This window comes from Amblyomma americanum, chromosome 1, assembly GCF_052857255.1.
Source record: "Amblyomma americanum isolate KBUSLIRL-KWMA chromosome 1, ASM5285725v1, whole genome shotgun sequence".
NCBI classification, from domain to species: Eukaryota; Metazoa; Arthropoda; class Arachnida; order Ixodida; family Ixodidae; genus Amblyomma; species Amblyomma americanum.
Window position 1 is genome coordinate 226,345,356 of NC_135497.1, and position 17,763 is coordinate 226,363,118.

Below are 17,763 nucleotides of genomic sequence, written 5' to 3' on the forward strand. Positions count from 1 at the left end.
TTCTCGTTTACTTTGGTAAAAAAGAGCACGGAAACGAGCTTCCAGTGAAACAGCGAACGCCGTCCAGACTAACGACAGCGATGCTTTCGCCGCGCCGCTCGTAGAGCGGCTTTTTCAGTCGTTATTACGGCGCCGGTTAAAATGGAAAGAGGCGATTGAATGGCGCCAACCTTACAGCCATCTTGTTACATTTTGCTAACAATACGCTGTGCCATGCTCCACGAATAATCCTCTAACGTCACTCCTCCAGTAAGAATATATCTGGCCACCTTACAGTGCTTTATGACAGCATTCAGTAAGCTTCTTCATTTAGTCAAACTGGCATTTTGACTTTTTTCACTAAACACAGTAGTGTTATCCAGAGAATTGCCCAAAGTTTATCAGTCACAAAATAAAGTTCTTTACAATATTACGATTCCCCTTCCCTGTGGAATGCAGCAATGGCGTAGAGGTAGAGCATCTGCCTCGCATGCAAGAGGAGAGAGGTTCAAATCCTAATGCCACGCAATTCTCCACTGGATTTAAAAAAGCAAACTCCACGATGGAATTGCATAAGCAAGCCTGGAGTGCGACCTGATCTGGGTGACCAGAACCGACAACGCACTCCCTCACCAGAGAAGGATTTGGCCACCCTGATGTAGCACTTGGCAACAACCTTCTATGAACAAACCAGTTAACCCTCGGTCCCCAGCGGCTGCGGAGCTACTGACCAAGGCGGTGGTCAGACCTGTGATGCAGAGGACGATGCTAAGAATCTCTGGCTACGCACAGGCCACCATTGCAAACTGAGCCTGGCAACGTTTAATGCTAGAACCTTATCTAGTGAGGCTAGTCTAGCAGTGCTGTTTGAGGAACTAGCAGGTATTAAATGGGATGTCATAGGGTTTAGTGAAGTTAAGAGGACAGATGACACGTATACAATAAAAAGGGGCGGGCACATACTGTGCTATCGCGGATTAGCGGATAGACGAGCACTAGGTGTGGGATTCCTCATCAATCAGGATATAGCTGGCAACATAGAGGAGTTCTGTAATATTAACAAGAGGGTGGCAGCTATCATAGTTAGGCTTAATAATAGGTGCAGGCTGTTTCACAGTTAAAGGGAAATTCGGAGCGCGTGGCCTTGCGTTGCGGCGAGCGCTGGAATCGCGCCCTACTGGGAAGCTCGCGCAAGCGCAGTCTGCGTTGGCGGCTGAGGGGCGGAGTCTCGCCGCGTCGTCTGCTACGGAGCGTGTGCACTCTTCTCGGTCTGAGAGCAGGAGGATTACAAAGGCAGCGCATGGCCTTCATCATTTTTTATGGGAACTGAGCCGGTATGGTAAAGAACATTTGTTAGTGCAACTTTTGCTCTTCTATATACCACCTCTGACAGCATGCTTCTCTGCACCACGGTGACTCAGTGGTTAGTGCGCTTGAATGCTGAATCCAAATGCGCGGCTGTAGCGGCCGCTTTTCGGTGGAGGCGAAAAGCAAGGCGCCCCTGCTTTTGTGATGTCAAAGCACGCTAAAGAATCCCAGGTGGGCGAAATTTCCGCAGCCTTCCACTACGGCGTCTCTCATAACTTGAGTCGCTTTAGGAGGTTAAACCCTATAAAGCAAATCAAACCAAAACAATCAGCATCTTTTCTTGTTTTCCAAGATAGCAATACTAATTTCCTTACATGTGTGTTCTACCGTATTACCTGAGAAAATAAAGCAAACCAAAATTTGCAGCGCAATTTCTTGGGTGTTTATTGACCACAAAATCGAAAAAAGGAAACAGAAGAGGAAAAAGATTTCGCACATCTGTGGTTATTGGACGGAATGAAATGTTAATAGTGATGGCGCAATGTTACTTAAACAAAATTCGTTAAATGTGCTGCACCCTGCCAAAGGGAATGGTTTCACAGCCCTCAGCCACCGATAGAGAATGGGCATATAACGTTTGCAACTTCTCTCAGTATCTTGTCAGTTCCCCAGTAGCAGTGATGACAGCGCCCATTCGTGAGGGCAGAGAAGCGTAGAGTGATTCAGTCAACGCCGTGTTGTTTCGCAGCTCGTCCCATTCGCTGCGAATGATGGACCAGAGGCCATCTTCGGATAAGCCTTGCAGAGAATGGCGCGCCAGGGAGGATTTCATTGAGCCCCAGACATTCTCAATGATATTGAGGTCCGGGGACTGGGGCGGTGACACCGCTAGGACGGTGACACCGCGCTCTTCTAACAGCTTGCTTACCACACCAGCGGTATGGATTGGCGACCGGTCGTGTTGAAATATGTAGTCCCCTTCCGGAAACGGGCCGGCAAGCAGGTGCGGAATCAACACATCGTCGATGATCCCTGCATACTTTGTAGCACTGAGCTTGCCTTTTGTGATGCACGACCACACGCTTGCGGTTGTGCGGCCACTGGCAGCGACCTGTTGCATGTAGCGCGGATCGTATCTGAAAATAAAAACAAATGAGCTGTATGAACTGCCAATATCTAATACCGGATGTATGGGTTGATGTTTATAAGTTAATATTGACAATATAATCGGTTCATGTCCACGGCAGTGATTTCCACTAATGCCGTAATCACAGCACATGCACTCCCCTAACCGGATATTGAAATCACGAAAGAGATGAGAATAAGAAGTGCCATGGTTGACTTGCCTTACTTGATAACCAAATCATTCTGCCATACTTGGCTCAAAGATACTGTCACGTAGTGGTGACAATGCTTTGAAGAACCAAGTTGCGCATTCAAAAGAGACGACCACAGGAAAACACCAAAACACCAAGGAGACAGAAAGAGCGCTCTTTCTGTCTCCTTGGTGTTTTCCTGTGGTCGTCTCTTTTGAATGCGCAACATCGTTCTTCAAAGCAATGCACCAACTAGCCCAACAAGAAGTTCTTCTAAACTACCGGGTGACAGTGCCGATGGCGAAAAATGAGGAGGCTTGAAATTCACTGGTGTAAGCTTTTTATTAGGCTGGCTTGTGCCCGCATAAGAACTAAGCAATCGCCGGCGGCGATAGCAGCAAGCGTGCTCGGCGGTTGTCGATCTATACGAATGCCCGTTGCATTCGTCAGCGCTCAATTTAAAGTGGGCGAAGAACCGTCTAGATAACTGGCCTAGTGAACCTGGAAACGTCTCGAACGATACAGAAGCAGTTGTGCCTCGCGTAATCATTCGGGAAAAATCTCAGCACATCTCGCACATCAAAGAATGTGATAAAGCCGCGGCTCGCGACAACGAGCACTAACAAGGTCATTTCATGCACTACAATCTCGGTGATAAGGCCGTGCGCCGGCGGCTGTTGAAGACAATGACAAATAAAGCTTCCAGTGGGGCATGGCATTCCTCGAAGCGTTATATTTTTATAGACGACGAAACATTCATGTGCACAATAGTAAATAAATTACACTGAAGCAGCGCGCGAGGAGAGCAAAACTAATTATAAACTCGTATCTTAATGTCATACATGAAAAACAATTCGTTCTAAAGAATAAGAGTAGGTAGGAGGACCGGTTGAAACAATAGTTAAGCTGAACTGAATAGCTTACCGTGTCCTGGCTGGGCGCCATACTCGCGCTCTCTGGTCACACAAGGATGTGAACGTGGATTCGTCGCTAAAGACCACTGTCTTCCACTCTCTGGCCGTCCAACTTTGATGGTCTTGTGCAAAAGCAAGCCGCTTTTCTTTGTTGATTTTGCGAAGTAGAGGCTTTTGAGCGGCCGATCGGCTGTTTAGGCCAGCAGCGTTAAGTCGACGGCTGACGGTAACCTTAGAAGCATTCAAGTTCAAGCTCTTGCGGATTTCTTGCAGAGAGGCACGGGGATTGTCTGCCGCAGCTGCCACAATCCACAAATCTTCTTCCTCAGTTGTAGCCCTTGGTGGACGTCCTCAAGAGGCATCTTTGATGCGCCCTTCTTTCTTGAGGGCCTGTAAAATTTTGTTCACTGTTTTTATCAGACGACCTGTCGTCTCAGCAATCTGTTTCTGAGTGTAATTTCGAAAACAAAGGTGCACCATCTTCATCCTTTCGTTCTCTGGTACACAGGCCATTGAAAAAGCCAAATAACTTACAAGGATGGCTATATAACAAGACTCCCGATCGAGTAGAAAGAAACGACCGCCAACTATCTTGAACTATACAGAGTTCAAAAATGCTGCTTGCGCTTGCAAAGAATAATGCCTCCCACCATGACGAAAGCAATGAGATGACATCTACTATTTTATTTTAAGGAACGCTGAGTCACCGCCACCTTCATCAGTATCACCGATTTTGACGTGCTGGGAATAAACACGGCATTTACCGATTCTCTTTACGCTTCTATGCCACGCGAAATATGCATTGTCACCAGGGCAGTCGTGAACAAAGGCTCATTCCGGAGCATGACGTTTGTATTACCGGCAGCTACATTCTGTCCGGGGCAGTCAACTGCGGTCGAGAAGCAGCACTTTCAGAGCATATTCTGTAAGCATGACTCCATAATATTCATTCGTTTTGTTGTGTCTAAACCATACGGCTGTACGGGATTGGTTTTACCTGCAGTGATTCGTTTCTCTTTCACGCTCCAAGTAATAGCGCGCCAAATTTGTCTTCATCACGCTGCATTTCTAGAACTGAACGATATCAGTACTGCGGTTTCGGAAAAGAAAATGTATAGGTGAAGCATGCTGCAAAGGCAGTTTATACAATAGCATTACTGCCAGTGAAGGATCAGAGGTTGGCGCGGCAAAACCTTTCTTTTGGTCTATAAGCTCAGCTGCTACAAAAAACGACGAGAACCGTGGCCCTGCCCTTGTAATCCACCTGCTTTTCGACCGAGCGGAGCGCACTGCGCCGTAGCAGACGACGCGGCGAGACTCCGCCCCTCAGCCGTCAGCGCATACGTTAGCTTCCCAGCGGCACGAGATTCCACAGCTTGCCGCATCGCGAAGCGACGCGCTCCGAATTTCCCTCGTAACTGTGAAACAGCCTGTACAAGATGAAGTGGTGTGGGCCTACGCGCCGACATCGAGCCATGATGACCAGACCGTTGAAAACTTCTATGATGACGTGGAATTGACAATGAACAAAGTAAACTCGCAGTACACTGTACTAATGAGAGACTCCAATGCGAAGGTGGGCAAGAAGCAGGCTGGCAACCAGACGGTAGGCCACTATGGGATAGGTTCTAGGAATAGCAGGGGAGAGTTGTTAGTAGAGTTCGCAGAGAGAAATAATTTATGGATCATGAACACCTTCTTCCGCAAGCGAGAGAACAAAAAGTGGGCATGGAAGAGCCCCAATGGAAAAACTAAAAATGACTTCATATTATGCGTTCACCCTGGCATCGTGCAGGATGTGGAGGTCCTCGGAAACTTTCATTGTAGCGACCACAAAATGGTAAGGTCTTGAATTAGCTTAGGCTTAAAAAGGAAATGGAAGAAACTAGTTAAGTGGAAGCCCACGAACAAGTTAGCAAAGAGAGGGAAAGTAGAGGAATTCAGGATATTGGTACAGAACAGATATTCGGCTTTAACTGAGGACAGCGACAATGTTCAATGGACAATGTTCAAGCAGTGAACGATAATTTCACAATTGTCATAAAGGAGTGCACAGCAGAAGTAGGCAGTAGGATGGCTCAACAGAATACCGGCAAGCTATCTCAGGAGATGAAAGATCTTAAACGCCAAAGCATGAAAGCATCGAATTTTACAGACAAAATATAACTGGCAGAGCTATCAAAGTTAATAAATTTATTAAGAGCAGGGTAGTCGAGATAAGGAAGTTCAATACGGAAAGAACCGAGCATGCTCTAAAAAACAGAAGTAGCCTAAAAGCGGTGAACAGGAAACTAGGCATAGGTAAAAACCAGTTGTATGCGTTAAGAGACAGAGGGCAATGTCTTAACCATTATGGATTAGTTAAAGTGGCCGAAGAGTTCTACACAAATCTGTACAATAGCCAATGTAATCATAGCGTTAATGGGAGAAACAGTAGCGCAGAGCAGTATGTCATCCCGCCAGTAACGAAAGAGGAAGTAAAGAAATCCTTCAGCACAAAGGGGGAAAGCAGCTGGTGGGGATCAAGTAGCAGCAGATCTGCTGGACGGAAATTAGGTTGTGCTAGAAAAACTAACCACCCTGTGTACGCAATGCCTTATGACCAGAAGCTTGGAAAAACACTAACATTATCTTAATTCATAAGAAAGGAGACGTCAAGGACTTGAAAAATTACATACCAGTCAGCTTACTGTCCGTTGCCTACAAGGTATTTACTAAGGTAATCGCTAATAGTCAGGGCAACCTTAGACTTCAATCAACCATATTATCAGGCAGGCTTTCGTGAAGGATAATCGACAACAGACCATATTCACACTATCAATCAGGTGATAGAGAAATGCACAGAATATAACCAACCCCTATATATAGCCTTCTTTGATTACGACAAAGCATTTGACTCAGTGCAAACCTTTGCAGTCATGCAGGCATTGCGGAATCAGGGTGTAAAAGTCTTATGTGAAAATACTGGGAAGACGTCTACAACAACTGCACAACTACCATAGTTTTTCATAAAGTCTTCGATAGAATTCCAATAAGGAAGTGTGTCAGGCAGCGAGACACAATCTCGCCAATGCTATTCACTGCCTGTTTACAGGATGTTTCGAGGCCTGGATTGGGAACAGTTGGGGATAAGAATTAATGGAGAATACCTAAATAATCTGCGATTCACTGATGACATTGCCTTGCTAAGTCACTCAGGCGATGAACTGCAAAGCAAGGTCAATAAGCTAGACAAGCAGAGCAGAATGGTGTGCCTTTAAATTAATATGCAGAAAACCAAAGTAATGTTCAATAATCTCTCAAGAGAACAGCAGTTCGCAATTGGTAACGAGGTGCTGGAAGTGATAAGGAAATACGTCTACTTAGAGCAGGTAGTGGCCACTGATCCGGATCATGACAGGGAAATAACCAGAAGAATAAGAATGGGGTGGAGCGCATATGGCAGGTTCTCTCAGATCATGAATGGCAGTTTACCTATATCCCTGAAGAGAAAAGTATACAACAGCTGTATCTTACTGGTACTCACCAATGGGGTAGAAGCGTGGAGGCTAAAGAAAAGGGTTCAGCGTAATTTAAGGACACTGCAGCAAATTCTGGAAAGAAAAATGATGGGTGCAACTTTAAGAGACCAGAAGCGGGCGGAATGGGTGAGGGAACAAACACGGATTATTGACATCCTAGTCGAAATCAAGAGGAAGAAATGGGCTCGGGCAGGGCATGTAATGCGAAGGCAAATTTAACTGCTGGTCCTTAAAGGGACACTGAGGAGCAATCGAAGCTGGCTTGCATCGATATAATACCAGCTCCTAAACACAAAAACGCCTCTTTCTAAAAACAAAGTTCTCGTAAGGTAGAAAGGTGCAAGAACTAAACAACAGGTATCGCTGCCACAGGCCAAATCGATGAAATAGGAGAAAACATACCATAGATCTCTTAGGCTGACAAATGTACATGAAGCTTACGTGTTTGATCGATATTCAAGTACACATATAAGTTTTGTTCTGAAACCACCAGTGCACTTTTATCTCACAAGAAAGACAGACAAAACACAACCTGAATGTTAAGAGTCAAAGAAAACTGGCAGTTGGCGGTGCAACAGGCGGGCATTTTGATATGTTTTGGGATGTTTTGCGGCTGTGCGTTCTGTGTGCCCGCATAGTTTCGTTATCTCGATTCACAAGGGCGGAGCAGCAGAGGACCTCCAAGTGCCTCTCTAAGTGCTCCTTGGACAAAGTTCGTTCAACGGCACGCAACTGCGAGAAGGAAAAAGAGCTGTGTATAACTAATGTTCAGCACACCCACACGTTGGCAAACACACCACGCAGCATGTTCGCTTCGTCAACGTACCAAGATGCTGGGCTGCATAACCAGCCCTACCAGGACTATTATTGCAGAATTTAAATATGCCCGCAGAGCCGCCACGGCGGCTGAGTGGTTATGGCACTCGGCTGCTGGCCCGAAAGACGCGGGTTCGATCCCGGCCGCGGCAGTCGAATTTTGATGGAGGTGAAATTCTAGAGGCCCGTGTACTGTGCGATGTCGGTGCACGTTAAAGAATCCCAGGTGGTCGAAATTTCCGGAGCCCTTCACTACGGCGTCTCTCATAGCCTGAGTCGCTTTGGGACGTTAAACCCCCATAAACCATAAATATGCCCGCACGTACCAGTTGCTACACATCAGTCATGACGGTGGCTCGGTGGTGACAGCGACGCTGCCGACTCCTTGGAGCTAGGACTTTCTTGCCAGACCCGCTGCCTTAGCGGTCAAAAGCATCGCATGCTGTGTGGGGTTGAGGTCGCTGAATGCAGGCCACAGTTCTTTGCGAGAACTTAGTTGTGGGGATCGGGAACGGGATCCATCTTAACTTTGGTGCAAACGTAAACGAAGCGACGACGGCTGATAGAAACCTTCAACATCCGACCGGAATTTGTTTTCATTTCGGCTGCTGCTAGGCAGGAGCGCTCACTCGCTGCCTGCAGTCACGGAGTCCTCATTTCCGTTTCCGCCACTTTACATCACCATTGTCCTATTTCATCATCAGAGTCCAGAGTTTGAATCGTAGTGGCAGGAAAAAGTTTTTCAACTTCGAATCCAAATTTCTTAGTAGTAAATGCACCTTTTGCTGCCGGTCAAGTGGCAAGAAAGCCAAAAAATGCCTAAGTATCGGATTTTATTGAAGGGACACTGAGGAGAAATTGAAGTTGGCTTGTATCGATAGAATACCAGCTCCTGGTCACAAAAACGCCGCTCTTACTGAAAACAAAGCTCTTGTAAGGTAGAAAATAGCAAGAACCGAAATACAGGTATCGCCACCACAGGCCAATCTTGCAAGTACAAGCGTGGCGACGTCGTAGGACAAGAGACACCACCTTGGAGGAATTTTCCTTCCTACATGGTGACGCGAATCTCTGAGGCTGACAAAGGAAGGTTGCGCGGTTCAATATTGAAGTAAGTTTTGTTTTAAAACCGATAGTGCACTTTATCACACAAGGAAGGCAGACAAAAGACAACATGAATGTTAGAGGCAAAGAAAACCGATGCTTGGCGGCGCCACAGGCGGCCAGGAGAGTTTCGATTTATTATGGCGCTTCGCGTCTATGAGCTTTGCATGCTCCGTAGTTTTGTTTTTGACACGCCTCGATTTACAAGCGCCGAACAGCAGAGGAACTCCAAGTGCCGCTTCAAGTGCTGGTTAACCTTTGAAGGAGCCTGTTAAGGCTTGTCAGATGATCGCCACGGTTGATGAAAAACTATGATGGCACGATGGTCGGTGATCGTAAAAGGCAGTTCGCAGTATAAAGAGCTTTTGTGTCTTCGCGCGCTCGCCCAGCAAAACATTCTCGGCTGTGCCAGTCAACTTCAAACTACTTAACGGAAATCGTTTATTAGGGACGGGAGCCAAGGTACAATGCAGTTAAGAAAAATTGCTGATGACCTAGCTCTGTTAGGCTACCTAGGGTATACGTTGCGAAAGCGCGGAGATTTCTGCATCGGAAGGATGCATTCACTAGATGCGCCTTTATTGATGAATTTACCCTGAGACATCGTGGCAGAGTGGTCGCATCTCCGCCTTAAACAGCAGAGGTCCTGGTTCGATTCCGAACCTCGGCACAGGATTTTTTTTTATTCAGTGAGTGGGCGGGGGTTTCATTGGCTCCCATAGATGCCGCCACCGAATACGTTGGTTAGCGGTTAAGCGCAGGCTCTGTTAAGGCGTGTTTATGCTCCGGCGTAGCGTGCGTGCGTGCTCGCTGCACGGCGACGTCACGTTGGCCAAAGCGAGACCCTCTATACTCCAACTGCGCTTGACCGCCGACGCGTTCGGCGGCTTCGGCGCAGTCGGACCGCACTGGCGGAGACTTGGAGCATGTCTCTATTTCGCGCCGAGCGCGCCAGCCGCCTCCGGCCCGGCCAGATCGATTCGGCTCCGCGGCGAGGTGCCCGTTGTGACGTAACTCAATAGCTTCGGCAATTGGGCGAAGCTGTTCTTTTCGAGCTCTCGGCTAATTTAATCCATTCACAGTACACATCTGAAGGCACATGCAAGTGGGCGAGAGAGCCCGATCCAGTGGACCCGGCCCGTTGGATCTAGCGGAAGCCGTTGAAGCGTCGTGCGCTGGCTTTAGTTTCAAGCCGCCAACTCTAAACGCTACCGCCCTTGAGCACCCACCCGTTTTTTGTGGCAAAAAATAAATAAATAACTTGGCCCTTCCGCGCCGTTCAAGGAATCGCACTCCGTTGGCCCCAAAGCCCCGGCCAGCCTCCGATCAGTGCAACGCGCCGACCTTGTCCTGGCCCCTTGCGACTCCCTGCACTGCAGTTAAGATATGTAATTAGCAACGGCTGCTCACTGAGGAAGGGGGAAACGACCCGCCGGCGCCTAATCTAACCGTGCTCCCTCAAAAGCATCGCACGCTCTGTGGGGCTGAGGTCGCTGAAATGCAGGCCAGAGTTTTTGCAAGAACTACATCGTCGTGTTCGGGAACGGGATCCATCGTAACGCTGGCAAGACGCCGGTGCAAAAGTAAACGAAGCGACGGCAGCGACCCCCGATAGATGCATTCAACGTGTAGCAGTGGTAGCTTTCATTTCGGCAGCTGCTAGACCGCACCGCTAGCCACCAGAAATCACGGAGTCTGCGTTTACGTCACGTTTCACGTCACTCCGTCCTACGACGTCATAAGAGTTCTCTTGTTTGAATCGGAGCGGCGGGAAAAACTTTTTCAACTTCGAATCCAAATTTCTTTGAAATAAATGCATCTTTCGCTCCCGGACAAGCGGCAACAAAGCCATGAAATGCTGAACTATCAGATTTTGCTAACGAAAAAAATTCGATAGAGTTCTCCTCGGTGTCCCTTTAACAAAAGAAAATTTGATAGCATTTTCCTCAGTGTCCCTTTAAGGGTAATGGAGTGGATTCCAGGAGAAGGTAAGTGTAGCAGGGGGCAGCAGAAAGTTAGGTGGGTGGATGAGATTAAGAAGTTTGTGGGGGTATGGTTGCCGCAGCTGGTAAAGGACTGGGTTAATTGGAGAGATATGGGAGATGCTTTTGCCCTGCAGTGGGCATAGTCAGGCTGATGATGATGTAATGCCTGCAGGCCTTGCAGGTATTGTAAAAACAAACTATGCTGATAGCAAGTAAAGTAAAATGTGTGTGCAATACATCTGTTTCTTTTCATAGCTTTGGTAGAATGTGTATGTCTTAAATTCAAACCACGTGTAATCATATTCGTTTCACAGCTACCCCCTGCCCCTACAAGTGGCCCTTTAGAACTACAACATAAAACGAAGTGAACAAGGGGTGAGGGAAAGCCTCAGACTGCTGTCAAATATTTCGACTAGAGAACTTGTCTTCGTTTTGCTGTGTCGAAATATTGGCTAGCATACTGAGGTTCCCCCTCAACCCTTGTTATATTTTGAAGCCACTGTGGTGGCTCAGTGGTTACGTTGCTCGGCTGATGACCTAAAAGATGCAGGTTCACTCCCAACCATGACTATTTCATTTTGATGGAGGAGAAATGCAAGAGTACTGTGCGGTGTCGGCGCACATTAAAGAACCCCAGGTGGTCGCAGTTATCTGGAGCCCTCCACTATAGTATCACTCATAGCCTGAGTCACTTTAGAACGTTCAACCCCATAAACCAGCCCAAACCTTTTTCGCTTTTTGTGTTAAAAATCCCCTCTTCCTGCCCTCTTCACCGGAGATCTAGAAACCTATTTTAGAGATACAGGCATGCCAATTCAACCACTTTCACACTGCATGGTTTAGAATTAGACTGGCTTTAAAACCAAAGAAGATTCAGTTGACACCAAGTTGCAAGCAACACTTTCACAGCCAAGCTCGGCTCGTGCTATGTACAATACCATATTTACTCGTATAATATGTGCACCCCAACATTTTATCCAGATTTTTTAAAGAAACTAGCTCGCATATTTCACGCTCGCTGCTATGCAAGGACACCATACGCATATGGTTGTGCACAGGGCAGGCTTGGGAAGCTTTGAAAGGTGAGTGAGTGGTGTCAGAAAAAGTCTGTAATTCATTTGTAAATTGGTTCTGGTAAGGAAAAGTCAATTGTGTGCCGTTTACCCGGCTCGCTCGCGCCGGCGGTAGCTTTCCCATATGAGTGCTGCGAGAGCAAAGTTCTGGTAACCTTCGAAGCATCTGTCGCGCCAGAATTCGAAACTACTGAACCGTTGGCTATTCTGTTTGTCGCTACTCAGCTGGGCCACATGCGATGGTGCCGTTTTATTGCCTTGTATCTCCATTTGCCTCTGACTGCTGGCTTTGCAATTGTATCGTTCCGCGTTTATTGCTTTGAGCGGCACATGCACCGTCATGCCATCACGTGGGGAACTACATAACGTAGGTCTGGGGTGGGAATGAGGGTATGTATCAGCTTGTACTTGGAAGTCTAACTATTTTTGACCAGCGAGGGGCGTGAGTTGCAGGGTTGACTTATACGCAGCAGTATACCTTATACATTCTGTGTTATGGCCTTTTCAGAGTTCTTTAGGACGTGTTCACGAAATCTCCGCTTAATTTGCACACCCTCTTTTTGAAGCCTTAATTTTTGGGAAAAAAACTGCGCAAATTATGTGAGTAAATGTGGTATGTGAAACATCATCCTTAGTAACTTTGCTGAAAATGGAGCACTATACCTGCCAAAGTGTCGCCAGCACCTTCTGCAGCCATTCTCTGAAATACAAAGCATGCCAGTGAGTAGCGAGCTACCTGGTATGTGTGTGACCTCTAAGGATGCACATGTGCCCGGCGTGTGCCTTAGGAGTAGATGCCACAATTCTGCATTTCAGCATGCCTTCTCATGCTCTTGAAACCTATGCTCCATCTGAGCACTACACAGTTTCATGTTCCACTGTGTGTTGCAAGCATAGTAAGACATGGAACCGAAACGTTTGACATGCAATTCACAAGCTGTTGATAGTCACATAAAGAACCTTTAGATTTGGCACTGTTGTTCTCTGGTGGCGGGCAGCCCATAAGGTCAGCTTGGTGCTTTTGTCAGGTGAAAATCAGGAAAGAATGTGACGTACACAAAATGACTTTCATTCACCAATTGAAGACATGCCTTTTTGTGCTAGCATATGCTTCCAATGCACACAATTGCCCTCAGGTCACTCCTGTGTTCTTTCATACTTCCCATGGCTTTAACACTAGGCCTCACCCATTCATGCTCCATGCAGACTTTGCATGGGATGTGTAATCCAGCTGCTGCCCCAGTAGTGTGTGCACTTAACATGCCATCGGGTGAGATTCTGCTGGTTTGTATCTGTGCACAGCATGCATGCTTCCAAAGCCACATCAGGCTACTTTGCCCACTTCAGGCTGCCTTGCTCATTTATAAGTTCCTTGGCTGCAAATGTCAGTGTGCAGGCACATTGTGTTGGGGCAGACATTAATGTGCTCTTGTTTTTCAGCTTGTTTTCAGTTATTTTGAGTGAAATATGCTCCATCTTGTTGCAGGTGGCAGCAGAGGTGGCAGCACCCATCTCTCAGTGCAAGCGCATTGTGATGGTGTCCTCAGGCAAAGGCGAGGTTGGGGCGGGCAAGCTGACTGGCGAGGTAATCGACATCATCACCAAGACAACCAGCATGGTTCACCAGCTGACAGGCGTCAATGTGGGCTCCGTGTGTGGCAAGGACCGCAACCTTGCCTCAGCTGGTGCCTGGGTAAGTGCTATGTGTTCGTTGGGAGTTCGTATTTACAAAGTGACACTGTAATTTTCGTGCTATTAAGGCGAAAGCCTTTGTAGGCTCGTGACTCGCCAGCGGGGATGTTCGAAGAAAAGCGTCACACTATAGCTGTCAATCAAACTGATGACATCATCGCGATAAGGCACCAAAGAAACTACAACAGTCTGAAACAATGTGGAAGCAGTTGCGCGCAGCCACGATCAATCGAGATAAGTCTGGTGGCATCTCAGAGAAAATGGTATAGCTGTGTGGCTGATGAGCATGCGATGTCGTTGAGTGGCGCCACCATTGTTCGAGAGGAGCTCTCCAGGCAATCTTTCCAGACGCCTCCTAAACGCTGATCTGGAAGGATGCCGCCTAAATGCTCTTTGTAGTCTTTAATCAACATCTTCACCACACATCAGCGACACAAGCAACAACACCGTGCTAAAGGCTTTCGCCTCACCGCACTTTATGTCAACAGGGTGCCCCCCCTGAATTTTTTTTTAAGTTCTTTTTATGCTGCGCTCTTGCATTACAGTTGATCCTGAATGTATCACATCATCTATATCGAACAGTCTTAACATCTTCTTAGAAGTCCCATGCTAAAGTATAGCACTGTTGTGCTCATATATTGCAGTAATACTTCTCTTAATGATGCTCCCGGGTTCACCTTTCTCACGTGGAGCCATGCGCCGCGCGATTTCGATGTCGAGCACAGCTACATTGGCTGCGCGGCCAATGTGGTCTCGGACACTTGCAAGCAATGCTAACCACATGTAGATGTCATGAAAACCAAGTGATAGGGGCACATCGGGTGGGACTGTGCAAAAGGCAACAGAGGAAGGGGAAACCACGCTGGAGCAACTGCTTTTGGAGCAATGGGTGGTGCTGCAGTTGGCATGGTGCAAGTTTTCTGCCTGGAGCATTGTGATGCATTTTTCATGCTCCATTCACGATGCAATGTTTTGTAGTTGCTGGAACCACAGACACAGTGAAGAGCAAGAACTTGAATTTAGCAATGAAGGCAGACGTTACCTATAGCTATTGGTGCAAGACAGCTGTCGCTGAGTGAGCAGTGCTTAAGCAGTGGGTCACACACCACTGCAGAAAGTCTGCCGCTAGAGTGGGTGTACCTTATTCTTGCTTCTAGGTTACTGATTAGCTTATTAGTTGGCATATTTTGTGTATTGAATTATCAATATGTCAAACTGTTTCACAATCCCCTTCAAGTTGATCACTATATCCAGTATTAATTGTAAATATGCAAGGTAATATGCATTCATGCTTAGAGCTGGGACACTGAAGTCTGTGCTGGTTGAAGAAAGGCATTCCTTCTTTCTACAATCCGTTTTCCTTCCTTTTGCTGCAATTGGCTTTCACTATAGTGTGTCACAGTTCAGTTTGAATCCATTATATTTGGTCTTTGGCTTTACAAACTGTTGTTTTCAGTCCTCAGTGGGAAATAGCTTATTGTAATCTATTTACTATCATACAAGTTGTGTAGTAACTCACTGTGGTGGCCCAGTTGACTTGTTACTGAATATGAGACCACAAACTGGATTCCCAGCCACAATGAGCTCCATTTTGGCTTAGGCTACACCAAAATACAACAAAGCCTAAGTCACGAGATTTTGATGCATGTTAAAGAGCCTGAGGTGGTTAAAATTAACCTGTCATCTTCCATTATGCCATGTTTCATGGTGTTGCTTTGTGCATAATACCTCTCAACTCAACTAGCACAGCGATGCTGGTAGTTCCATTAGTTTCTCAGTACCCAAATAGCCACTTGGCATCATGTGCAGCCCTAACAAGCTGTTTTCTGCATATCAGCCAGAGGGCTTAGCACCTGTCATGGTGGCTCAGTGGTTCTGAGCTGGAGTACCTGGGCACGAACCCAGCTGCGGCCACGTTTCAGTAGAGGCAGAATGTAAAAGGAACTTGTGTGTTGTGAAATGTCAGTACACGTTAAAGATCCCCAAGTGGCTAAAATTATACCAAAGACCTCTACCATAGCACCTCTTTCTCTATTTCTTCTTTCTCTCACACCTTCTTCCTTCCATGAGGGTGCATTTGAGGTGTCCACTGAGAAGCGACAGTTACAGCGCCTTTCGTTTCCTCAAAAGGAATTTTCATTTTGCTTCGAATAATACAGTTGAACCTCTATGTAACGAACCTCTATGTAACGAATTCCTGGATTTTACGAAATTTTTCAATTCCCCAGCACATCCCCCATTGAAGCCCATGTATAGGCGACCTCCATGTAACGAACTCGTTGCGGCAGTTGACCTTGATGTAACGAATCCGTGGCTTTGATCATCGAGCTGTATCTTGTAATGTTTTGCCCGAAATTTGACCGGGCAGTGCGCAACTTTAATGAATATTGTTTAAGTAAGTTTTTATATTAAAAGGTAAAGTAGACCGCGAGCAGAACGCTTGCAATCGCAGCAAACAAGCAGACCTCAGTGATGATGATGATGTTGAGCGCCGCTATCGCCGCTCCGTGGCAAGCGTAGCAACTTTTAAGCTTTCATTTTGTAGCTTGACACTAGGTGGCACTACTATGACAAATTTTTCGTGGTGTTGCGGCGCAGTTATGGTAAGCCTTCTTCGTCAGCGTGTTGACGTGTGTGTGTTGGTGTGTGTTTACGGTGTCAGTTCGTTACGATGAGTTCTGCTGTGAGGAAACGCAAAGTTTTGTTGCTTGAAGATAAGCTCTCGATTTTGAATGCGGTTACCGCCGGCGAAAAAAAAGGATGTCGCTGCCCGCTTCAATATACCAGCCAGCTCCCTGTCAACCATTCTTGCTGCAGAACAAAGCATCCGCAGTGCGATGGAGTCGGGCACAAGCGCCCAGAAGAAAAGACTGAAGACGTCGACGTATGCTGATGTGGACAACGCCGTGTTTGCATGGTTTTTGGACAGACGAGCACAAAACGTGCCCATAAGTGGCGCGATTTTGCAGCAGAAAGCCATAGATTTTGCTTGTATCCTGGGCCACGACGACTTCAAAGCGAGTAACAGCTGGCTACAAGGATTTAAAAGCCGGCACGGTGTCATCGGAAAAGTGGTATCTGGCGAGTCTGCCTCCGCAGACAGCGATGCTGCTGCCTCGTGGGTGGCCAAGAAGCTTCCCGGCATTTTCAGCCACTATGAAGCTGCCGACATTTATAATGCTGATGAGACGGCCCTGTTTTTTTTAAATGTTACCGAGCCGCACGTTCTCACTGAAAGGAGAAGACTGCCGCGGTGGAAAGCAAATTAAACTCCGCGTGACGGTTTTGCTTTGCGCCAACACTGATGCCAGCGACAAGCGAATCCTGTTTGTTATTTTCCGCAATGCCCGATCCGGATGTTTTAAAGGAACAGGGCGGATGCCAGTAAAATATGTGGCAAACTCCAAAGCTTGGATGTCGCGGGCAATTTTTTACGACTGGCTGAAGGAGCTCAACCAAGATGTCAAGCGACAAGTTCACAGCATTTGTTTGCTGCTTGACAACTGCTCCGCGCACCATGTGGAAGGCCTACAGCTTTCTAATGTCGAGCTGCAGCATTTGCCACCTAACTGCACTTCTCTGGTACAGCCCTTAGACAAATGGGTTATTAACAGCTTTAAATGCTGTTACCGGCGTCGATTGATACAGAAGATGCTCCTGGACATCCGCCTTGAATGGCCAACAAAAGTGGATATCTACCAAGCAATCGAAATGCTTGCTGCGTTGTGGCAAGAGGTCGGATCACAAGTGATCACCAATTGCTTCGCCAAGGCTCAGGTAAATAAGGCCATTCAAGCTACAGTCACTGAAGACGAACCTTCAAGCCCACCCGAGGTCGCAGAAGCGTGGGATGAACTACGCATGAACGGTGGGGTGCCCGACGGTGTCGAGCTGTGCAACTTTTTGTTCGTGGACAACGGCGCCGTGGCTACGGAAGAGATGACTGATGCGGCACTTGTCGAAACCGTTAAAGATAGCCTTGAAGGTGACGGTTCGTCAGAGCCTGATACGTTTTGTGCTGTTCCCACCGCGAGGGAACTGATGGACGCGGTGGA

At 47.1% G+C, this 17,763-nt stretch overlaps 1 protein-coding gene across 1 annotated transcript in view; it reads left to right on the forward strand.

Annotated features, from left to right (window-relative positions):
• The window catches only part of Flo1 (flotillin-1), a 69,642-nt gene that overhangs the window by 43,639 nt on the left and 8,240 nt on the right, over positions 1–17,763 (forward strand). Inside the window, exon 10 of the mRNA XM_077648574.1 lies at positions 13,503–13,709. Coding sequence (XP_077504700.1) covers positions 13,503–13,709 — 207 coding nt within the window. The remainder of the gene's footprint in view (positions 1–13,502; positions 13,710–17,763) is intronic.